The sequence below is a fragment of the Neodiprion virginianus genome, chromosome 1 (assembly GCF_021901495.1).
Source record: "Neodiprion virginianus isolate iyNeoVirg1 chromosome 1, iyNeoVirg1.1, whole genome shotgun sequence".
Classification (NCBI taxonomy): Eukaryota; Metazoa; Arthropoda; class Insecta; order Hymenoptera; family Diprionidae; genus Neodiprion; species Neodiprion virginianus.
The window spans coordinates 3,435,573-3,454,795 of record NC_060877.1 but is presented as its reverse complement, the minus strand read 5'-3'; the positions used below and the strand labels follow the sequence as shown (position 1 = coordinate 3,454,795).

The 19,223-nt window shown below is 48.3% G+C and overlaps 1 protein-coding gene across 1 annotated transcript in view; it reads right to left on the bottom strand.

Annotated features, from left to right (window-relative positions):
* LOC124303581 (homeotic protein proboscipedia) overlaps window positions 1-15,824 on the bottom strand; it is a 29,586-nt gene extending 13,762 nt beyond the window's left edge. The window contains exon 1 of the mRNA XM_046760958.1: window positions 14,393-15,824. Coding sequence (XP_046616914.1) covers window positions 14,393-14,936 — 544 coding nt within the window. The 5' untranslated portion in view covers window positions 14,937-15,824. The remainder of the gene's footprint in view (window positions 1-14,392) is intronic.
* Window positions 15,825-19,223: the final 3,399 nt, after the last annotated feature.

Genomic DNA, 19,223 nt, shown 5'->3' with positions numbered 1-19,223 from the left:
AGGCCTTGATGCTCGCCGCCAATAATCGCTCGCAACGGATGAAGATGGTGAATAAAATTACACGTATTATCAACTTTACGTCCTGGGTTACCGACACGATGATAAAACATGGTTCGCTTCATCTTTGTTCATCCAGTTTCTCAACCTCCCGAGAGTTCAACATCACACAATTCTTCCGTGTAACTATACAGAGCACGGAATAGCCGCTCACTGTGTTCTTCTCTTTCTCCTTCTATCTCCCTTCTTTTCTCTTCAACTCGGTTCCGAATGGGTAGGTATGTAGTAATTATATTTAACTTGAGAAGCTAGACGTTAATTAATACGTAGGCACTATCTTGATAGGAGATCTATTAGCAGAAATGACTAATGATTCTTTGTGGTGTTAGACTTGACAGCTGGCGAAGAATAAACGGATGCTAAACGCACGAGTAAAATGGGATTGCGTAAAGGTGGCTGCAGTCCGCGTGTCGCTGATACAATACGTATGTATAAAAACACATACTCACCCGGCACTTATTGCTAGAATAGGGAAAATTGAACGGAGCGATGACAAAAAAAAAAAAAAAAAACCGCGAAAAGGTGTTGAAAATCAGACTAGAGTAAAATTTACCAAACTCGGGTAAAAATTTGCTCCCAAACGAAGGGCTTAAAAAAATCCTTGGAGCTAATTTAATACCCGGCCGGTATTAAAATACAAACGGTTTTAGGCAGCGCTTGGGAGCGTAATGCGAAAAAGAAAAGGGGTTCCGTGCGGGTCCCGGGAATAAAACGGGTAGAAGGAACGGAGGAAAAGGAAGGTAAAACAGATAAAAAAGAGTGAGCGAGAGAGAGAGAGAGAGAGAGAGAACGAGACAAGGAATCTTTTTCCAACCACCGAGGGAAGAGATGCCCCTCGTAATGTATGCTACGTGTAACTGTGAGTCCACGTGCGGGAGCCAAAAGATTCTAGGTGAGGAAAACTGGGCGGTTAGGTCGGGGGAGGGGGGGGGGGGGGACGGGCGCCATGTGTACAATAATGTTAAAGAATGTTAAATGTGGGAGGGATCGCGAAGGCCTACCGAAGCCGCATACATTAGTTGTTAACAATGCTATAAAGAACACACGCTGACCCTCTTCCGACTCTCATCGCGTCGTACTGCACCGGATTTACGAGAGCCATCTGCCCCCCGTGGCGTACCCTCGATCCCGAAGCCGGACACGGCGCCCGGATCAATCCGGCAAAAATTACTTCCCGGCTTCTTTATCGAACAGCGTCCTCAGCTTGACCAGAAATTCGAGTGGCGTTGTTGCGCTGCATATTGCTTTCTGGATTTCGGGCGTTAATCGTCCTCGGTCGAGTTTAATTACCCAGGGTGTAAAAATCAGACCCTACAATAAGCGCCGGGCAGATCCCCAGGCGCTGTTTCGAAACCCGGAGAGAGTAAATCCAAGCGGTTCTTGACCACCAGGAACTCTCTCTCTCTCTCTCTCTCTCTCTCTCTCTCTCTTTCTTTCTCTCTCGGTCTCACTCTCGCTTCACGCTTCCCGCCGGGGAACGTGGCCGCCATTACTTATCACCCCTGTCGACTCAATGCATGCTTCCCAACCCTCGTGATAATTGTTTAAACTGACCACCTACCCCTGTCTGCCTCTCTCGAGTCCCTGCCGAGTCCGTTTGTTCGCGTACAAGCGTAATGTACCTACTCCGTGCACCCGGACTCGACTCGCGAATGCCTAATTGCGATGGAATCGCCCCCGACGTGACTTCGTCTTGACTGCAGGTATCTCGTCGTTTTTTCGTCTCGAAATTCTTCACTTGACCTCTTGATTAACGAGGAGCAATACTTAATGCTTTATGTACCGTTCATTTTATTCTGCGAATGCTGATGCTACAGAAAAATTAAATCGAGAATGATGTCACCGCGTGAATCTTGACCAATGTTAAGAGCGATCGTTAAGGTGTGCATGTATAACGTATACATATAAACGCCGGTGAACTCGGTAGGCGCAGTTGATCATATTTTAATACGAACCTCGGTGGTGAAATACGAGTTCCAGATAGATGTAAATACTAAAAGATCGTTTCCCGAATGGTTGAAAAGCGGTCGCTTCATAACTCGAGGGGGTAAGAGAAACTGGAGAGCGGTTTGGACTATCTCCAGAAAAATATTGTAGTGAGTTAGAGTTTGAATATGCGGCAGAGATCGGAGAAGGAAAGGAAACGGAGGTGGAGAGCGAGAGCGAGAACGAGAGAGGTTTATAGCGAGCAAATAATAGGGAAATGATTTGCTCCTTGTTAGATAAAGACTTGGGGGACTCGCGGAAAGAAATATTGCCCCCAATGAAAGGGAGCAGCACCGGAACGGCCGGGAACCTCGCGGCGCCCTTGTAACCGCTTCTTCGCTTACGCCACCCTGCGTCCTCCGGGTCGTCCACGTGGAAATCTGCCCCTAAGCGAGGGTTAAGTAGCCGCGGTAAAACCAGGTCCTTCTGTCTTATTCGGATGTGGATTAATCCGGCCGTTTGAAAAGACGCCGCTTCCTTTCATTCATTTCGTCGTGAAATTCCTCCCAATACGATATTCTTCAAGAAAGAAACTTACCGCCCGAATTCTACGAATGAATCGGACTTGTCGGATCGGATATCGAACTTGCTGTACTTTGCCTTGCTCCGACCAATGGCTGGTCGTAAAATATCCTCTTTAAAATTCAAACTTCTTCGATAAACAACGTCGTTGGTCCGATTGTGAGTATGACGACGACTGGCTTCACCTTGAGTGTCTGGAGTGCCAAGCTTATACGCTGAAAGACAGATAAGTTGGTGAAATGGTAGGGTATAAAACTATCTAGGATCGGTTTTTTTTTAAGCTCCGAAAATCGAAGGTTCGTCCGGGAACATGCATGATCGAAGAGCGAAAGAACTTCAAGGGACCGCCGGTGTTACAACTGCGGGGAGAATATCGCTTCTGTGCTGTGGTAGGGAAACGGGGAGCGAAGATCCCGGGAGCCAGGTTCGTCCTAGCGGGGGTCCTGGGCAGGGGCCGCTTTTGCCAAGTCACTTTTCATCACTCGGCATCGCCCTTCATCATCGCCTAACACCAGCGGCTTGTTCCAATCCCGTCTTCCGGTTATCTCCCAGTTATCGAGCCCATCCGATAACTCAGCCCGTGCAACACGAATCGATAAGCATTACGACTCCTTTCGCACTGTCCTCATCAGTTTCACAGGCACAAGATCCTGTCCCGTGGAATAGACTCGTAGAAGGATACGGAGAGACTGAAAAATCCTTTGTAGTTTTACAATCACGCCGCCTCCTGCAGCCACAGTTTGGAACGTTGATCATTCGGGAGCAATAATTAATTTTTATGGGTCCGCATGAAAACAAGGTGTTATTTGAATCGTGCTGAAGGGATTGGGGTGAAGGTGCGAAGTCTGGAATGAATCGGCTGTGTTCAACGAACGGTCGAACGAACCCAGGCGGCCCGGAGCTGGACTCAGGACTCGGGACTCGGGGGAATGGGCGCTTTGCATGGCATGGCATGGCATGGCGGCATGGAGTCCGGTAGCGGTCATCAATCAGAAAGGCAGTCAGCCGTCCAGCCGTGGGTCGGCCAGCGTGCACAGTGACCCGGGTGTCCGTGTATCCGACGGTACAGATCTCCGAGTCACGCCGATCCCCCTTCCACTACCATGCCGCGGATTTTGCTCCGCACCCTGAGATCGAGACGGTTTCTAGTATCTGGTAGTTCCACCTTCCAGCGCACGGTTTCAGTCTTCGGTATTTGCAAGCGTTGCTTGGTTTCCTCAAAGGATCATCTGCAAATTGCAACGCACACCAAGCGTTCCAGTTTTTGACAGAGTACTTCCAGCGATACATGTACGCCTCACGTCGCGTTGTCAGACTGCAGACACATACTTCATAGACTGTCTGAAAGTACGATTATAGGCCGGCTTAATGCGTCCTTCGGGAAGAAGGTAACCTTTTTTGAAAGTGTCACATGGGGCAGCGGAGTCATCGGACTCGGCTCCGGCATGAGGTGGCGTCTTTCGTCCCGGCAGAAAGGTAATTGCACGGCTTGATAATGAAGCTGTGAAATCCACCCCCCTCTCGACGTCACTTCCTTCTCGCACTCGTTGCAGCCACGACCCCATCCTCGGCGTTCGTCCCTCTCGTTCCGTCTCTCCTCAGCTGCTGTTTGATGTTGCATGACTTTTTATTGGCGGCCTGACATTTTCTAAACAGAGCCTCAACGAGTCTCTGCCTCTACAACTCCTCGAGCTTGAGCTCACCGTATGCACGGTTTGCCGGCAGGAAATCTTTCAACGCGAGACGGTCTTGGCTCCCGGCTAATTACCCCCAGGACAACCCCACCGAGTCCTTATTCGAGGATGAGGGAACGAGGGACCCCAAGGAGAAAGAAGATCCGGGAATCACCGGAGGAAGGAGGAAAGAGGAAGGAGGGTGCGAATGCCGCAGTAGGCTAGCGGGGATTACCCCTACCTAATGTCCCTTAAAAGTGAAATGCTTGGTGAAGACCGGATGTGGATGCCGGGCTACTGGACTCGGTAAATTCTTTAAGCCGTTGAGAGGGTGACGGTTGACTTTAATCAGTCGATATTCACCCTTTCTATTTTTCACTCCACAATTCTCACTTTCGAGGTTCAAAAAACGAAGACCTACGGCGCTATTTCAGATTCTACTTCAGTAAACGACTGAAAATAGAAGAAGAATTCAAGACGAGAGCGTAGAAAACTATTTTATTTTGCTTTTGAAATAACTGGTTTTGATACATTGCTAAAAGTGACTAAGTCATTCCTTTTTTGAACCAATTACGAGGCATTCATGTTTTGCTATGAAGTCCGCAACCCTCCGGTTTTCTAAGGTAGATACGTACCGCGACTTTAAAGGATTCCGACAATGCGGTGATTTTTCGTAGCGCTGATAATTCCCTCTGTTAATTGCGCAAGTAAACCCTCAGCGACGAGTGCGAAGCAAACGGAAATATGACTGAAGAAAAAATCGATTCACAAAAGATGCGAGTGAATATGCAATGCAGCGCGGAAAACGCCTTATATTGGATCGGAAAGAACGTCACGCGCGGCACACTTTGATACGGAATGACTGGCGTCTTCGGGTGTTACAAAGCTTAAACAGTTGGCGTTGATGAAATATCGGTCTGTGCCTCGGCTGCTGCGGTTGCTGCATCTCGGACAAATAATGCCCTTTAGTTGCAGACTATAATCTCCATGGTCAGGTTGTATACGGTAGACAACAGGTTTTGTTGTATTCAAAGCGTGGCCGCGGCGGCAGGAGGGAATAAAAATTGAGTCGAGAATGCTGGACGGTTAATTGGTTAATTATTCCATTAATCGCGTTGACGAGTACGTAGATAAGGAAGGAGGGAGCAGAATCAGGCAGTGGCCGCTGCCCTGCTGCATGCAGCGTTTTCTGATAGACATAATAAATACTCACTCCTGTAGACGCGTTCGCTATTAATATTAACAACTTGAGTGGCTCATACGACAACGACATCAAGGAAGCAAACATCGTCTCGGCGTAATAATATCATAATGACAAATTATGGAGATGAGTCTGAGGTTGAAGGAGCCGCAACTCGGCGGTGAAGAGGACGGTAGAAAATAAGAGCGAGAGAGACAGAGAGAGAAAGAGAGAGAGAGAGGGAGATAAGAGAAGTGGGGGCGGGGGAGGGGGAGGGGGAGGAGAAAGAGAGGCAGAAAGCCCCACCCCCGTTCCGGGAAGCCTGCACCCTCACCCTCACCCTCGACGTTCGACGTTGCCGGGCGGATGGTACGACCTGGGGAAAATAATGCATTAGAAATTCAGATGACCAAAAGAGGAGGTCGTTCTGCGATTTATCAAATAAAAGCGGTAGTACAGTCAAATACCCGTCGACGTCGTCAGTGGAAGCGACAGTTCATTTTTAATATAAAAGGGGAGAGTCGGCGGGGCCGGTGCTGCAGGACTCGGGCAAAAAGAATACGGCGATACGACTAGCCGGTCGCTGAAGTCAAGAGATTTACGAATACACGCGAGAAAAACCGTGGCTTTAGCTCCGCGAAAAAACAAACGCGTCGTATTATACACACATATTACTTGCAGTGATTATACGTTCTGTGAAGAATTTATCAGCTTGCGCTGTACGTACGTACGTACGTTCTGCGTTTTGGCGAATCGTTTTTTTTACGGCGAAATGCCCAGTCACCCGGTATTCCGGGTGAATTCATCATCGCCGTGATGCGGGCTCGTTGTGCGAACTTCGGCTATCCTCTGGATTTAAAATGAAAATAAAAATCGACGATGATCGGTACGCGGAACAGGTTGCAAGAAGAGGAGAATCTGAGCCACTATCAAAGACCGCAATCAACACTCTGGTAGTCCCTCCAATCTCGCGCTCTCGCCGCTTTACCAACAACCGATTCCCCCCCGACAGCGACTGTGAAATGATCTTGCAGAGTCACCAGCGGCTCGGTAATCCCGTAACACAAGCTAGGCGTTGAGCTCGTTATTGTAAACAGGTTTACACGCGTGTTACCTCCAACATTGCAGCGTGCGGGAGATAGAATCGCCCTTTTAGAGAAGCGTTGCCGTAAAGAATTTCTTTATTACTTTAGTATTCCGGGTTTGATTGTTCTCCTCAGCGATGAGATTACGATGGTACGATCGTGCGACGAAATCTCGCCGAATGAGAAGCGTGGATCGACTTTTCCGATCGCCTGATTTATGTTAATAATATTCATAAATAATATATAATTGTAGGTCTGGTCCGCGAGGGTGCAGAGTTCCGCGACCTGTCCAACTCCATCCATCACTGCCTCCCTCGGCCAACCCTCTCCTGCCCACTCTTCTCCTCTCCGTTTCTCCTTGGTCTCCTTTCTTCGCTAGGCCATAAACATTGCCGTCCACCTCCGCAAGTTCGAGCCGCGCAAGCGACCACCTCGAAATACGATCCTGCCAACGGTTAAACGGTTTATAAACAGTCCCAGTCCGGCAATTCATTAGCTGGGTCATTCGGAGTTTCTTCCGATCCTGCGAATTAACTTCAACGAGTTGAAAATCTGGCCTAGAAACGAAGTACGAGGAACGCCGGAAGATCGCCGATTACCAATTGCAACGATTTATTTTCGTTTCTCTTTTTCCAGGAGATGCGCTGATACCGAATTGACAATAATAAACGCAAAAAACACGCGCAGTCGCTCCCATTATACCATCGACTTACATTCACCCATTGCTGAATCACAGTAAATATTGTTCTCGATTTTTCTCCTGGTCTGTATTACACTTAGACCAACCGAGACTACTCGCAGATAACGGAAAAGTCGGAAAACCAAAGGAATAACCAAAGTATGGCAGACGTGACAATCAGGATAATTTTTACCTCCTGTTAAGTCTGGTTTTGATGTACTTTTTTCAGATGCTCAACACATGTAGACATTGATACCAAGGTTCGGTTGAGGGTGATGGCGAGGAAATTTATCAGCGAATCATTATCTGCGAAGTGAGTAACAAGCGTAACACGTATGAAAGTGGAAATTAATATCATATGAAATTTTTTAGCAATTTTACGGGGATGAAAAATTGTCTTCGTTTTAGGGCGTATATGGATCGTGGTTGAATGAATATTTTCATTCGAATTACAGGTTACTGGGGTAATTTTTTTCCGATGTCTAGTCGTTTAAAAATTTTCACTCCAGTATCAAAACGCGTCGTGTATTTTTACTGGACACACAATTAGGCCGGTGAAATGTTTCGTGTACACTTAACGCGACTCCCGACATTGTACAATTGATGGTTTCCACGTGATGTTTGACGAGCAGATATACAGGCATTCAAAAGACAGGAACCGTATTGAGTTCGGAAAGAATAATTGAATGGAAGTTGGCCATTAGCTTAGCTGTCTCCTCAAAAATAGATGTAGTCTGGCTACTTATACAATGGCGACCAGCCGCGTTCCCCGCGTGAACGAGAAATTGTACAGTTTCGCAAGAGCGTGTATATTGTTGTATAATGAAGGGTGGGGGGAGGGGGGGGGGGGAGCAAATTATGAGTAATTTATGCCGAGACAATAAAATACCGTCGTGTATGCGCGACGTGGAATAAACGAATGAAACGTGAGACCGCATGATACCTCTTCTTGAATCTACAGAATTGTCCTTGTTCGTTGGGTGAAGAATACATATTTTACTGACGCCCAGATAGGATCTGAGAGTCGTAAGCGAGCCGGTGAAACCCTGAGAAAGTAGAAAATCGCGTTACATCTAACTACAGTAATTGAGAGAACGTGACACTAGAGATTTTAAATATTCTATCATCATCACTCAGGCCCGAGAGTTCTCCGAGCTTGAGGTGAAACACGTGTAAAAAGAGCGAGCATTAAATCCAATGAAATTTGCAGCGAGGAGGATTATATTCTTCGAATAAACTTTTTACCCCGAATCTTGAGAAACCGAATACTTTACGTCTCGGAAAATCACACCGTATATACGGTTAGGCAGAAACGGAGGGATGAAAAAACACTTATTGATATATCGCAGCGTTCGTACAACTGGCGGAGATTTTCTAGCCTCCTGACTCTCCTTCTGGTTCACCGAATTTTAGGTTCGGTTTACTCGAGTAACAAACCGTTACGATCCACCCTGTATATAGTTATATCGCAGCCGCGAAATCCCCCTGCATATGCTATTACTCAGCAGACTCCCTGCAAATTTTTACACCTACTTCCCTTTTACGAGTGACTAAAGTAACAGATATAGGAACCCATCCAAAACAGGAACGCTCCCCCTCGTCGCTATACGCACAGGCATCATCCGGTGCCAAACGCGGGTGAAAAATCCGGAGTCGCGCGAGGCGTTGAGCTGCACTCCTTCCTACTCGCTGATCTTCCGCTTACGCTAGGCCGTTCACCGAAAACATTTACATAAAATTATTATCATCAAGGAGAAAAGCAGCGGGTGGTTCGGCGCCCCGTCTTGCCAGGACTTTTCCTCCCTTTCCGTTCCTTGGCTTTATATTTTCGAATTTTTTCGAACTTGCATAAATGCTCTGTGAGGTTAAAATGAAAGTTCCGCATTTTTTTGACCAATCATCGCCGCGCGATTGGCTAGAAGAAAGTATCGCGTTGCATTCAAAGAACTTCATGAGAAGCTTTCGCTCCCTTTCTGATTCAGATTCTGAGAGAATATAGAGAGAGATTGAGACAGAGATAGGAATGAACGGGGGTGAATACCGGGCGGCAAAGGGGCAGCCTACACTTTTATAGCGTCCCATTTGGCGCGACAACGGGCGAGGAAACTTCTTTTAGCATCGAGCCAGAGATTTAGTTGAAAATATGCGTATGGTTATGGGGTACCGGATTATCAATTTGTTATTCCATGTTTATTATTTCGCGGCAGGGAACGCGCGCTCTATTTGCATGATGCCGTTCAGGGTTTGCCCGCAGGCTTCTTCGCTCAAGATCGGGTCGCGTGACGTCGTTTCTTTCTTTCGATCCGTATCGACGTGAAAGGCAGAAAAATGCCTCGAAACGAAGGATGCATTTTCTTCTAGAAAAATACGTCAAGGTGAAACTGCGGCCAAACCGGGGTGGAAAATTGTGTCAAAATCGAATGAGATCCTTGTCACTCAGCGAGTCGAGGATTCAAATTTGAGTGGAAGAACTTTCGAGGTTCATCCTAGCGGGGATTTCGAGATGAGGTGATAGGGAGGTTTATGTAGGTCGACGTTAGAGAATCAAGCTATCAAGTTCCTGGTTGGTTGGGCCGAGATCCGCCGCGCTGTCGCTTGGCTTGCCTAAATTATCGGACGTTTGCGAAACGGGGGAACAAGATAGTCGCCCGGTTTCTCCGACCCTCGGTCCTCCGTCCTCTCCTCTCCACTTCTCTCTTCTGTGGCAAAGTCGGTTCGCGGTCGAATGCCGGGGAGAAGTAGACGGTTGCGGGTACGTCGACGGCAGATTCGCAGGATATTTTCCCGCAGCCGCAGAAAGAATTTGATCTCGGCAGAGCGATCTCTAATTTGCCAAGGATTTACTCGGCGATGAATCTTCAAATTAGATGCTCTCTCTTGCGGGATTCGAGTCGAGCTGATCGCAGTTCCTTTTTTATTCTCTATCTCCTGCAGACAGGTGCTCGGCAATTCTCGATCACCCTTATCGAGGACGATCAGCTCGGTCGAAATCAGGCGACCGCGCGGTTCGCTTCGGGAAAATTTTTGAAACAGCGTAAAAATTGGCGTCCGAAATCGAGATCGGATACGTCGACGCGGCCTCGATACAGATCCTCCTCGTGCTCGCTGGACCGAATTGCGATTCGGACGCGGAGGAGGAGGTGCCGAGGAAGGACAGCGGCCGCCTTCGCCCGGCTTGATCCCTGGGGATGCGGGGATTAATTGACACATCGGTGTCTTAGGGAGTCCAGGACTCGGCTGGATCGACGCCGACGCCGACGCCTCGGCTGACGCGGTGACTGATGAGACGCCCGGAACAAGGCGTCGCAAAAACACCCAAGGAATCAGCTTTTTGTCACTAACGCCAAGAATTACCGTCAAGTATAGACATCAGTTGCGAAGCCTCTTGGCAAATAACTCGGCTAATCAGGGTTCCCTCCCCTAGCCCGTTCTATGCGGTCGCTCAGATCCGCTAAACCTCTGTCTTCTGACTGCCGCGAGGACAAGGAGGACAAGGCCCGATATAACAGATTGGAATTTGATACCTCGCAGGCAGACAACACCGAGGACATAATTAATTAATCGAGAAGTTTTCACCCGGTAAAACATCGCGTGTATTTCATCCCGCGGACTTTGAATATTATGTCTTCGGCCATTGTTCCGGCTGCTGTCCGCTTCCATACTTAGACTCAAGAATTTTGGCCTAAGAAAAAGAAGACTCTGGATACCCTGCGAAACTACCCGATGCAAAATACTCCATTAGCCGCCGACTTTCGGAAGTCTTCTCGTGGGAGGGTATTGAAAAACTGTCGGTCCCAATCGAGAACGAGGACACGATGCGATGTAACAGATTATCGCCGCGGTATGATACCTCCGCAATAACAACCAGACAACGTCAAGGACGTGCCTAATTAGCCGAGAAGTTTCATGGCGTCACAATTTTACGCGCTAAGTCCCGGAGCTAATTTTTCGAAGATCGTTTTGAGGTCTTACCGAAACGTGTGTGTATAATTTTTACAAGACATAAACGACACGTTGAATTTTGTCGCGCAAGGTGGGCACAAATTACATATTCAATTTGCAATTTGGAAAAATGGGCAAATGCAGGATTTAAAATTGCGGATATTATACAGTAATTTACATTTCACAATATGCGCCACGAGGATAATTCTTATCCCCGCACCGAACGCGCTTGAATTTTCTTCTTGCAATTTCGCGAACAGTCCGCGGTGTGTAATTTCTGCAAGCTTTACCGTTATCTATAAAGATTATAAAGTTTTGACAAATGGGATAGTAGACAGAAACTTTTAAAATGCATCATTCTATGGGGGCAAGGCGGCTTGGCGGCGTTTCTCAATGTGTTCGGTTAATTAGAAGTAAAGAAGAATAAAACTTCCATTGCTCCCTGCGTTTCTCATATTTACAGCTATCTAATTGCTGGCTCTAAGATATTCACCGATCGTACAGTCGATGAGCCTTTTCTACCGCAAGTGTGAGACTATCAATTATGGCCGGATTTCTAGATTTCGAAATACCACCTTCCGGCAGCAGGCCAAAAAATCACCGCACCTGATACCGACACACAAACCGGGTGCAAGAGCGTGGAATCGACGAGTATTCATCAACGACAGGACGCTGTTAATTTAATCTAATGCATTAAAAACGTACATAACGGTAATTTCAAATCCAAGACTGAATTATTACGAGAGCAGTTTATCAGTGCCATGCCGTAGCGAAACTTTAGTGAAAATAAAACAGAATTGAAAAAAAACCGCGCGCTATTCCACACGAGTTATTAAAACTATGAAAATGAATTTTTTTTTCACCAACATTACGAGCTACTTGAGACGCAGCGTATACGGTATACATTATCGCGGCAATATAACGGCATTTGAAATCCATCACTGTCCGCTGTTCGTACACACAATGTGCAACGAAGAAAACACTGTAACTAAACAACCCGTATAATATCACGCAGAGTTGGAGAAACGAGATCATCCTTGGAGTATAACGGCCCTTAAAAAACGACAACTCGGTGGTCAAATAGCATGCGTTAAGAGGCGTCTGCTCGGTTTAATAGATCAATTGCTGGACGATAAGCCGGGAAAATATTAGGATAGACCGCAAATCACGCGGGGGGGCAAGGCCAGGCGTCGCGACGCCGTCCGGCGACCCTTGCGCGAAGCCAGCGGGTCCTGCCGGTCAGCGAATGACGGTGATAAGGACACACCGAGCGGCGGTCCCTCCTAGTTTTCCCCGTTTCTGTGGGTCTCCCACGGGTGAGTTATGGCCGTCCCGACGCGACGCTCAATTTACAGATGATTCCGCGTGTTACCGCCGGCCGGCGCCCGGTTAACCTTCCTGCCAAATACTTAATCTTCCCTGCAACCCGCGGGAAGCATCGTCTGTCGTTAAATTGTCACCGCAACGCGAAACCGCTCGTCGTTAAACGGCGACCCTTTCCCGTCCTCGACGGGGCCATAAAACCCCTTCCAAAACTGCGACGGCGACGGCTCGCGCCCCGACGCTATACGCCCGCACGCTTATGTGCCTGCCCTGTACGCGAAACACCGCGCGTCTCGCCCTTTCCGCTCTCTCTCCTCCATCCGACGCGGGCCTCGACCGCTTCGCAGATTTATTGGTTCTCGATGGGCCAACAATAGTCAACAAGTTAGCGGAAAACGACTCCCTGATACCCACGTCCCTTAGGGGTGCTCGGGGATCCGATCAAACTCCCTGTCTCCGTACTCCCGGATCTTTGATTCTTGCGATTTAGAATTTACCACGCGTTTTTCAAATTCACCCAAAGTATCCTCGTTGAATAATTAATCGACTATTTTCGCAAATTGTTATTCCCCTCGACGCAGTGTTCACTTTAATCGCCGGTAATGTTGCTACACGAAAAGAACCGTGCCCAAAATTCACTGCTTCTAGATTTGATCGTCATCCTCAACTATCTTGGTACAAGAAAATTAATACAAGAATACCTTCTTTTCCTGTGAGGTTTAATTTGTCGGGAACTACACGTTGCGAGCACGTTGCAGAGTTCTACGAACATTAGATTCTTGCAGAGAAAAATACATGCCGAAGCCTTTACATTTCGAAATACACATTTCAGTCACCACCGTGACAAATGTACCAAAGTCAAAGGGTTCCGCATGGTCGGTCATATGGTGACCACCACAGCGTGGATAATTCCAAGTAACCGTGCGTCTGGTGGTATACCTGAGTAGAGGAATACGGAATGGCAGAAGTAATGATACACCGTGATTTAGTGGGAAATGTTTGCGAATGGTTGAAAACCGTGTGGATTTTGCTGCGTTATGCTATCCAGATGTGGTAAGGATCTATGGTCGGAAATAAGTATCTCCAAGTGTCATTAACCGACGGTACTTCGGCACCCCGTTATGTTCAGCTGAGGAACGAGCAAAATTCCAAGTTATACCGTCAAAGAGCGTGTACCAATAATAGAAGTCAAGAGGGACGAAGGATTAGTGGTTAACCACTCCTGCGCGTTGGTGATTCAGAGAAATGAGACGGTGATCATGAGTCTCGAAGTCCGTCGCAGATTCTCGCATATGGTTCGAAAATAAAGTTTACTCAAGTTTACTGGTCCGGGCTAAGAAAGATTGGGAAATTGGAACATAATTGCTGGGCTGGGTGCAGCTGGATTTATTTTCCTGCGTTTCGAGCGAAGAACAACAACTGGTCGAAAGGTTACGTCAGCTGCCCTTGAGCAACACGCAAATTGCAATGTACCGCGTGCGTGGTAGAGAATTGGAATTTAATACCGGGGTTAAATCGTCCTCCAGACAGTCGCAGATCCAATCGTTACGGCAAATTCTTCAAGGGCGCCAAATCGAGACTTCCGCGTAAGTTGATTACAGGTTACCAGGACCTGCCGGTACCCGACTGCTTACACGGGGTAATTATTTACGTGTTTCTGCAGATACAAACACGTCAGCACAGGACCGAAATCGGTCGACCGACCCTCGGTAAAAACTCGAAAATTGTTTCACGATGAAACCGATTTTTATATCATTAGGATTTCTCTCCGAGTATTCGTTTCTCCTTAGTGGCACCCTATCATCAGATCACCGTGATTCGCGATATAATATCCAGCCACGTTTGTCCTCTGGTTCCCACTGTTTCCACTCATCATCGAAAACAGGTACCCTCACTTTCAGGGCCAGCAAGCCTCTCGGCGAGGATAATCCTACGACCGTCTTACCTTGCTGGTTGTTTTTCCTCGTTGTTTTCTTCTCCTTCATCCACGGGTACTCGGGCACGTTGACGCCGGACGGATCGGGGACTCCGTGGGGGTCCATCATCGCGTGATAGCCAGGGTGGTGGGCCCCCGGACTGAGGGGCCCCCCGGCTCCGGGCGAGTGCTGCAGCGGTCCATCGCCGGCGAGTTGGGGCAGGGCGGTCATGAACTCCGCCATCGACGGCTGGCTGTTTATGAAGCCAGTTTCGGCGGGGCCGCAGGTTGGGTCCATGGCCGGGTGGGCCCCGTGCGGTGACAGCCCGGTGCCAGCCCCGGCCCCGGCCGCAACCGACGCCAACCAGAAACCACCACCTCCACCGGCGGCGGTACCACCGCAGCCGTCGTTCGCCAGGACTGGGGTTGACGGCCGCGTTTTCACGGCTACCAGCTCCTTGTCGTCGACCGTCAGTCCCTGAAGGTGGGCCTGAAGCAGGCCCTGCTGCTGATGGTGCAGCGACTGACGGTGTGCCTCCTGAGGATGCACGGCGGGTCCCTGCTTATCGCGCATGCAGGGAGCGCGGAAGCACCGCAAACACACTGGTCTTACTCACTGTTTCACTAAACGCTCGGGCCTCAGCTTTCGCCCCAAATCATATCACATACCTAATCAGAACTTGCCGATCGCGAACGACGGCGTTCACCGCCGAGTAGCGCATCTTTTTAACGAAATGGGAGAAAATTGTCGAGAAAGTACTATCAGCGGGTATCACATTTGGGATGTTGAGATCACTTGACAACCAAACTGATCGGCGCAACGCGCTCACTGTGTATCCCTGTTCACTAGCCCCCTTACGTGTGATTGTAACGCCGACGGAGATGCCGTCTAGGTATTGACCCAGACGAATTAGAACCAATTTCGGAAGATGTTGAAGGAAAATAAAAAAAAAACCAGAAGTGTATGGTTTTTCAAAACTACAAGAGAATAAAATAAACACTGTCACTGGGTCGAGTAGGAAATCGGTAGGATTTCGTTACACGGAAACACAGCCGCGACACAAGCCTGCTAATCCGACTGGCTCGCTCTTAGGAACGCGCACGGAATGGAGGTCGGCGATGTGAGCCAGTCCGCGGTTGGTACCTTTTCACTCAACGAATGTTGTTGGTAACGAGTCGGTGTTGTTACTGCTGTCTCTTTTCTTCGGTAACCTACGAAGCCGTTCTCCGCTCTCCGCTCTCCGCTCGCCGCTCTCCGCTCTCCGCACTCCGTTCGCCGCTCTCCGCACTCCGCACTCCGCAATCGTCCGTGAGGACGTCACGTGAGCTAACCGGCGGACCAATGGCGGGGCGGCCGCGGTGCCCGGAGAGCTCAACCCTCTCTTCGTAGGCGGGCTGGTGGGCTGCGTAGTGAGAGGCCTTCGCGCGAGGCTTCGGAGGTCCTCGGAGGACCGGCTTGAGTCTTCGGTGCGGTCGGCGTGAGTGCGAGCGAGTGACTCTGTGCGCCGGAGAGGTCGTCGTCGTACACGAGGGCGGCTGGGGCGGCGGCGACGTCGGGCGCACGGCGTGGGCGGGACGCGCTGGCGCGGCGTCGGGACGCCGGGAATTTGGTGGGGGTGTCGTCACGTGCTCGACCACGCGGTCCGCTGGTCCTCCAGCTACACCTTCACCTCGAGGAACACCGTATGGTCATCGAATAGTGACTCGTTTAACCGCATTTCAATCCAAAATGGTCGGACGACATCCCCGTTCCTCAGGTAGTGTTGTGAAAGCAAATACATTCTTCGTCGTCGGACAATCATCGGTCAGTTTTAAACTATTATTCTCCAGCTTCCACAATCCTTTCACGCGTTCGATTTTTTATAACCCACTAACGTCACTTTCCTCTTTGGTGAACATTCGATGTTCGCTGATGATCACAGCCTAAACAGTCATCGAACACACTCGGAATGGTTTTTTTCTTATATTTTTTTATTACGAACAACCTAATTCGTGACTTTTATTACGATGGAAAGACGCGCACTGAACAATTCGTTGAGTGGAGGGTGCAACAATTTTTAGAAACGTAGCCAGTGCAACTTCCCAAGCTGAACTGAGGAGATCAGCTGAGCCCGCTTTAGCACCGTGGTCCCATTAGCCCCACCACTTCGATCTGCCTTATACCCTATACCCTTGACTCAACTCTGTTTAAGATACCATTGGATGCGCAATTTTCAACCCGACAATTCATCCTGGATCAGATTTCAGGATTTAGGGCAATGCAGAAAGTGATACTCTTCAATACTCGTAATGATTACACGTCATTCAACGTTTTGAATCACGAAGAGATTGTCCATTGGCATAGCGATTTGATTTGACGTAGAGTTCACAGGGACTGAGGCATGTATGGTTGTACACATAGTTACGCATTGGGTTAAGGTTAACCTACGGTAGTTCCAACGGTTCGACTAGTTGCCCATACTGCACCGTGCAGGGCGCCGGCTGGCATCATCGAGACAGATTGGGTCAGTCTCGATGACAGATTACCCTGATCCGCATTGTGGAGAAGCTCTCATTTGGACAGGCGGTTTGATTGAGAACTTGAACGGCGTTAAAAAACTGTATTCGACAAAAAGCGTTACGTAGGTAGGTACACCCCTTGGACTCTAAAAGTGACTTGTGCCGTTAGAACGGGACGCATTTTTTTCACACGATGCGTGACCCGCTCGGTTGATGGAGAGGGGATGAATTTTGAGCGTTAAAAAAAGTCCAAGTACACAAAAGCAGTCCGTGAGATTCGTCAACACACTTTTTACGCTCTTTCAATACATCGAGTCATTCGTTGTTTGTGCCAAACCGAAATGGAATCGTTACATACCTCGCCATGAGTTTGGTCATAGCTGTTATTCGGTCATCCAGATTCAAAATAAACGTGATGCTGCATTGGCGTGTAATAAGAGACGGCTACTAACCTGGCAGACGGGGTCAGATGAAGGTGGCAGGAATAGCCGACCAGCTTGCACGGATGAGCATTCAATTTCTCCGATTAAATCATGACGCGTCTCGTTCCACTTACACGGCCACACTGTTCACAAACCTCACGCATGTTTTTCATGGTCACTTATTAATGATTAACTTTAATGATCACTTTAGCACAAGCACAGCGTACCGTCAGAGCGAGACGTCACCTCTCTGAAATACGGTAAACATTGTGAGTAGGTGTACCGTGGCCTGTGGGTGGACATTGAAGTTCGCGAAGCTGACGCTGATCGACAGCGCCTTGTCACACGATTTTCGACTAATCGCTCACCGGTGTTTTGAATTTCTTGAATATGAGCCAGACGAGTGATTCTTCATTGAAACAGACTCGAGAACTTCCGACAAGACTGAAACCTTAATTGTCTCCGAGTGTCATGCCACCGTGTCATTCTTCCGACGTATTTCTTCGTCCGCAATTTTTACAATTCGCTCCGGCGCGTCTGCATTTTTAGTCGCAAGTGTGACGATCCGGTGAACAAACAACGCGATATTGATGAAAAATTTTCCTCTATTTCTGCTTTTAAATCAATTCATCAAGCTTGCAGGAAAATTTTTCAGTTCCAAAAAATATACTTTCCCCATACGGCATTCTTCGTCGAAGTATCAGGGAATGGAGAAGGATGGATTTCGGAGGCACAGCCAGTAGCGTTGCGCGATGAAACTTTTAATAAATGGCAGAGTCGATATGAAGTATAGGACTTTGACATATCGTGTGTCTGTAATGTATAGTTAAATCTGGCGGCAGATGTGGCGGGCGCGCACCGTTCTGTGCGGGGGTGGTGCCAGGGTGGTTCTGGCGCTTCACCAGCTCCAAAAGCTTCGGCACTTTCGCAACCTGCACCCTCGAGACTTTCCTCGACCGATTTCAACTGGTCTGAATGATGAAAAAATCGCAGGAATCCCGAAAAGCCTGCAACATCCACATGCGCATAGCAACAAACGTCAAGTAGCGAACTCCGCTTGGATGCTGGCATCTTTCATTTCTCGTAACATTTTTATACACCAGTCTCGTTTTTAAATCACGAGCGAAGTTTTGCGACGTTTTTTTTACCGAGAGAGTGAAATTAGACCCGAAGATGACGGCGATGATAATAATTTGCGCTAGAAGCTGTGGACACGAATTAATCGATGGTCCCCCCTTACTACCTCTCTCTCTCTCTGTGTCTCTCTCTCGCCCCGACGTCGTACGTCACTGGCATTTCTATCTGCAGGCAGTCCTCTCTTCTACTCGTGCCTGCCACCGATTGCGAAATGAAGTTTTATATTAAGCTCGGAGTTTTCTCTCAGCCGCCTCCCCCGCCAACCCGCAGCAGTACGGAGCCCCTGGCTGCCATCGTTTCCCCAGGCCACCATCGTCGCCCTCCATCCTCCTCCTCCGCCTCCTCCCCTTTCACCCTGTATATATTTTATGTGCCGATAGATCGTTATGTCGGCGTTTGCATATATATTGACATCGCCGGCTCTCTTAGAAGGATGTATAATGTATCGTGAAAACTATACGCGCCTGGTACAAATAGATCACGCTTTTTACCTAATACAACCCACGACTCTCACTTACTACCAACCCCTTACTTCGACCTTTATCCGGCTCATTGGAACCAAGTTTGTTCCAATAAACACTCGGTTCATTACATACCATAACTAATAACGGTTTTATCAATTCTATTCTTTTAAATTCTACTTGTACAAACACAAAATTAATTTTAATGCATAATTATGTAATAAGACAATGCAATGTTTTTAGAATCTTCAGTCACTAATCATTCTCGTCTCCCACTACGTCAAGAGGATATAGTTGAAATCGAATTCCATTAGGTCAACCTCCGTAGCGCAAACTAAACAA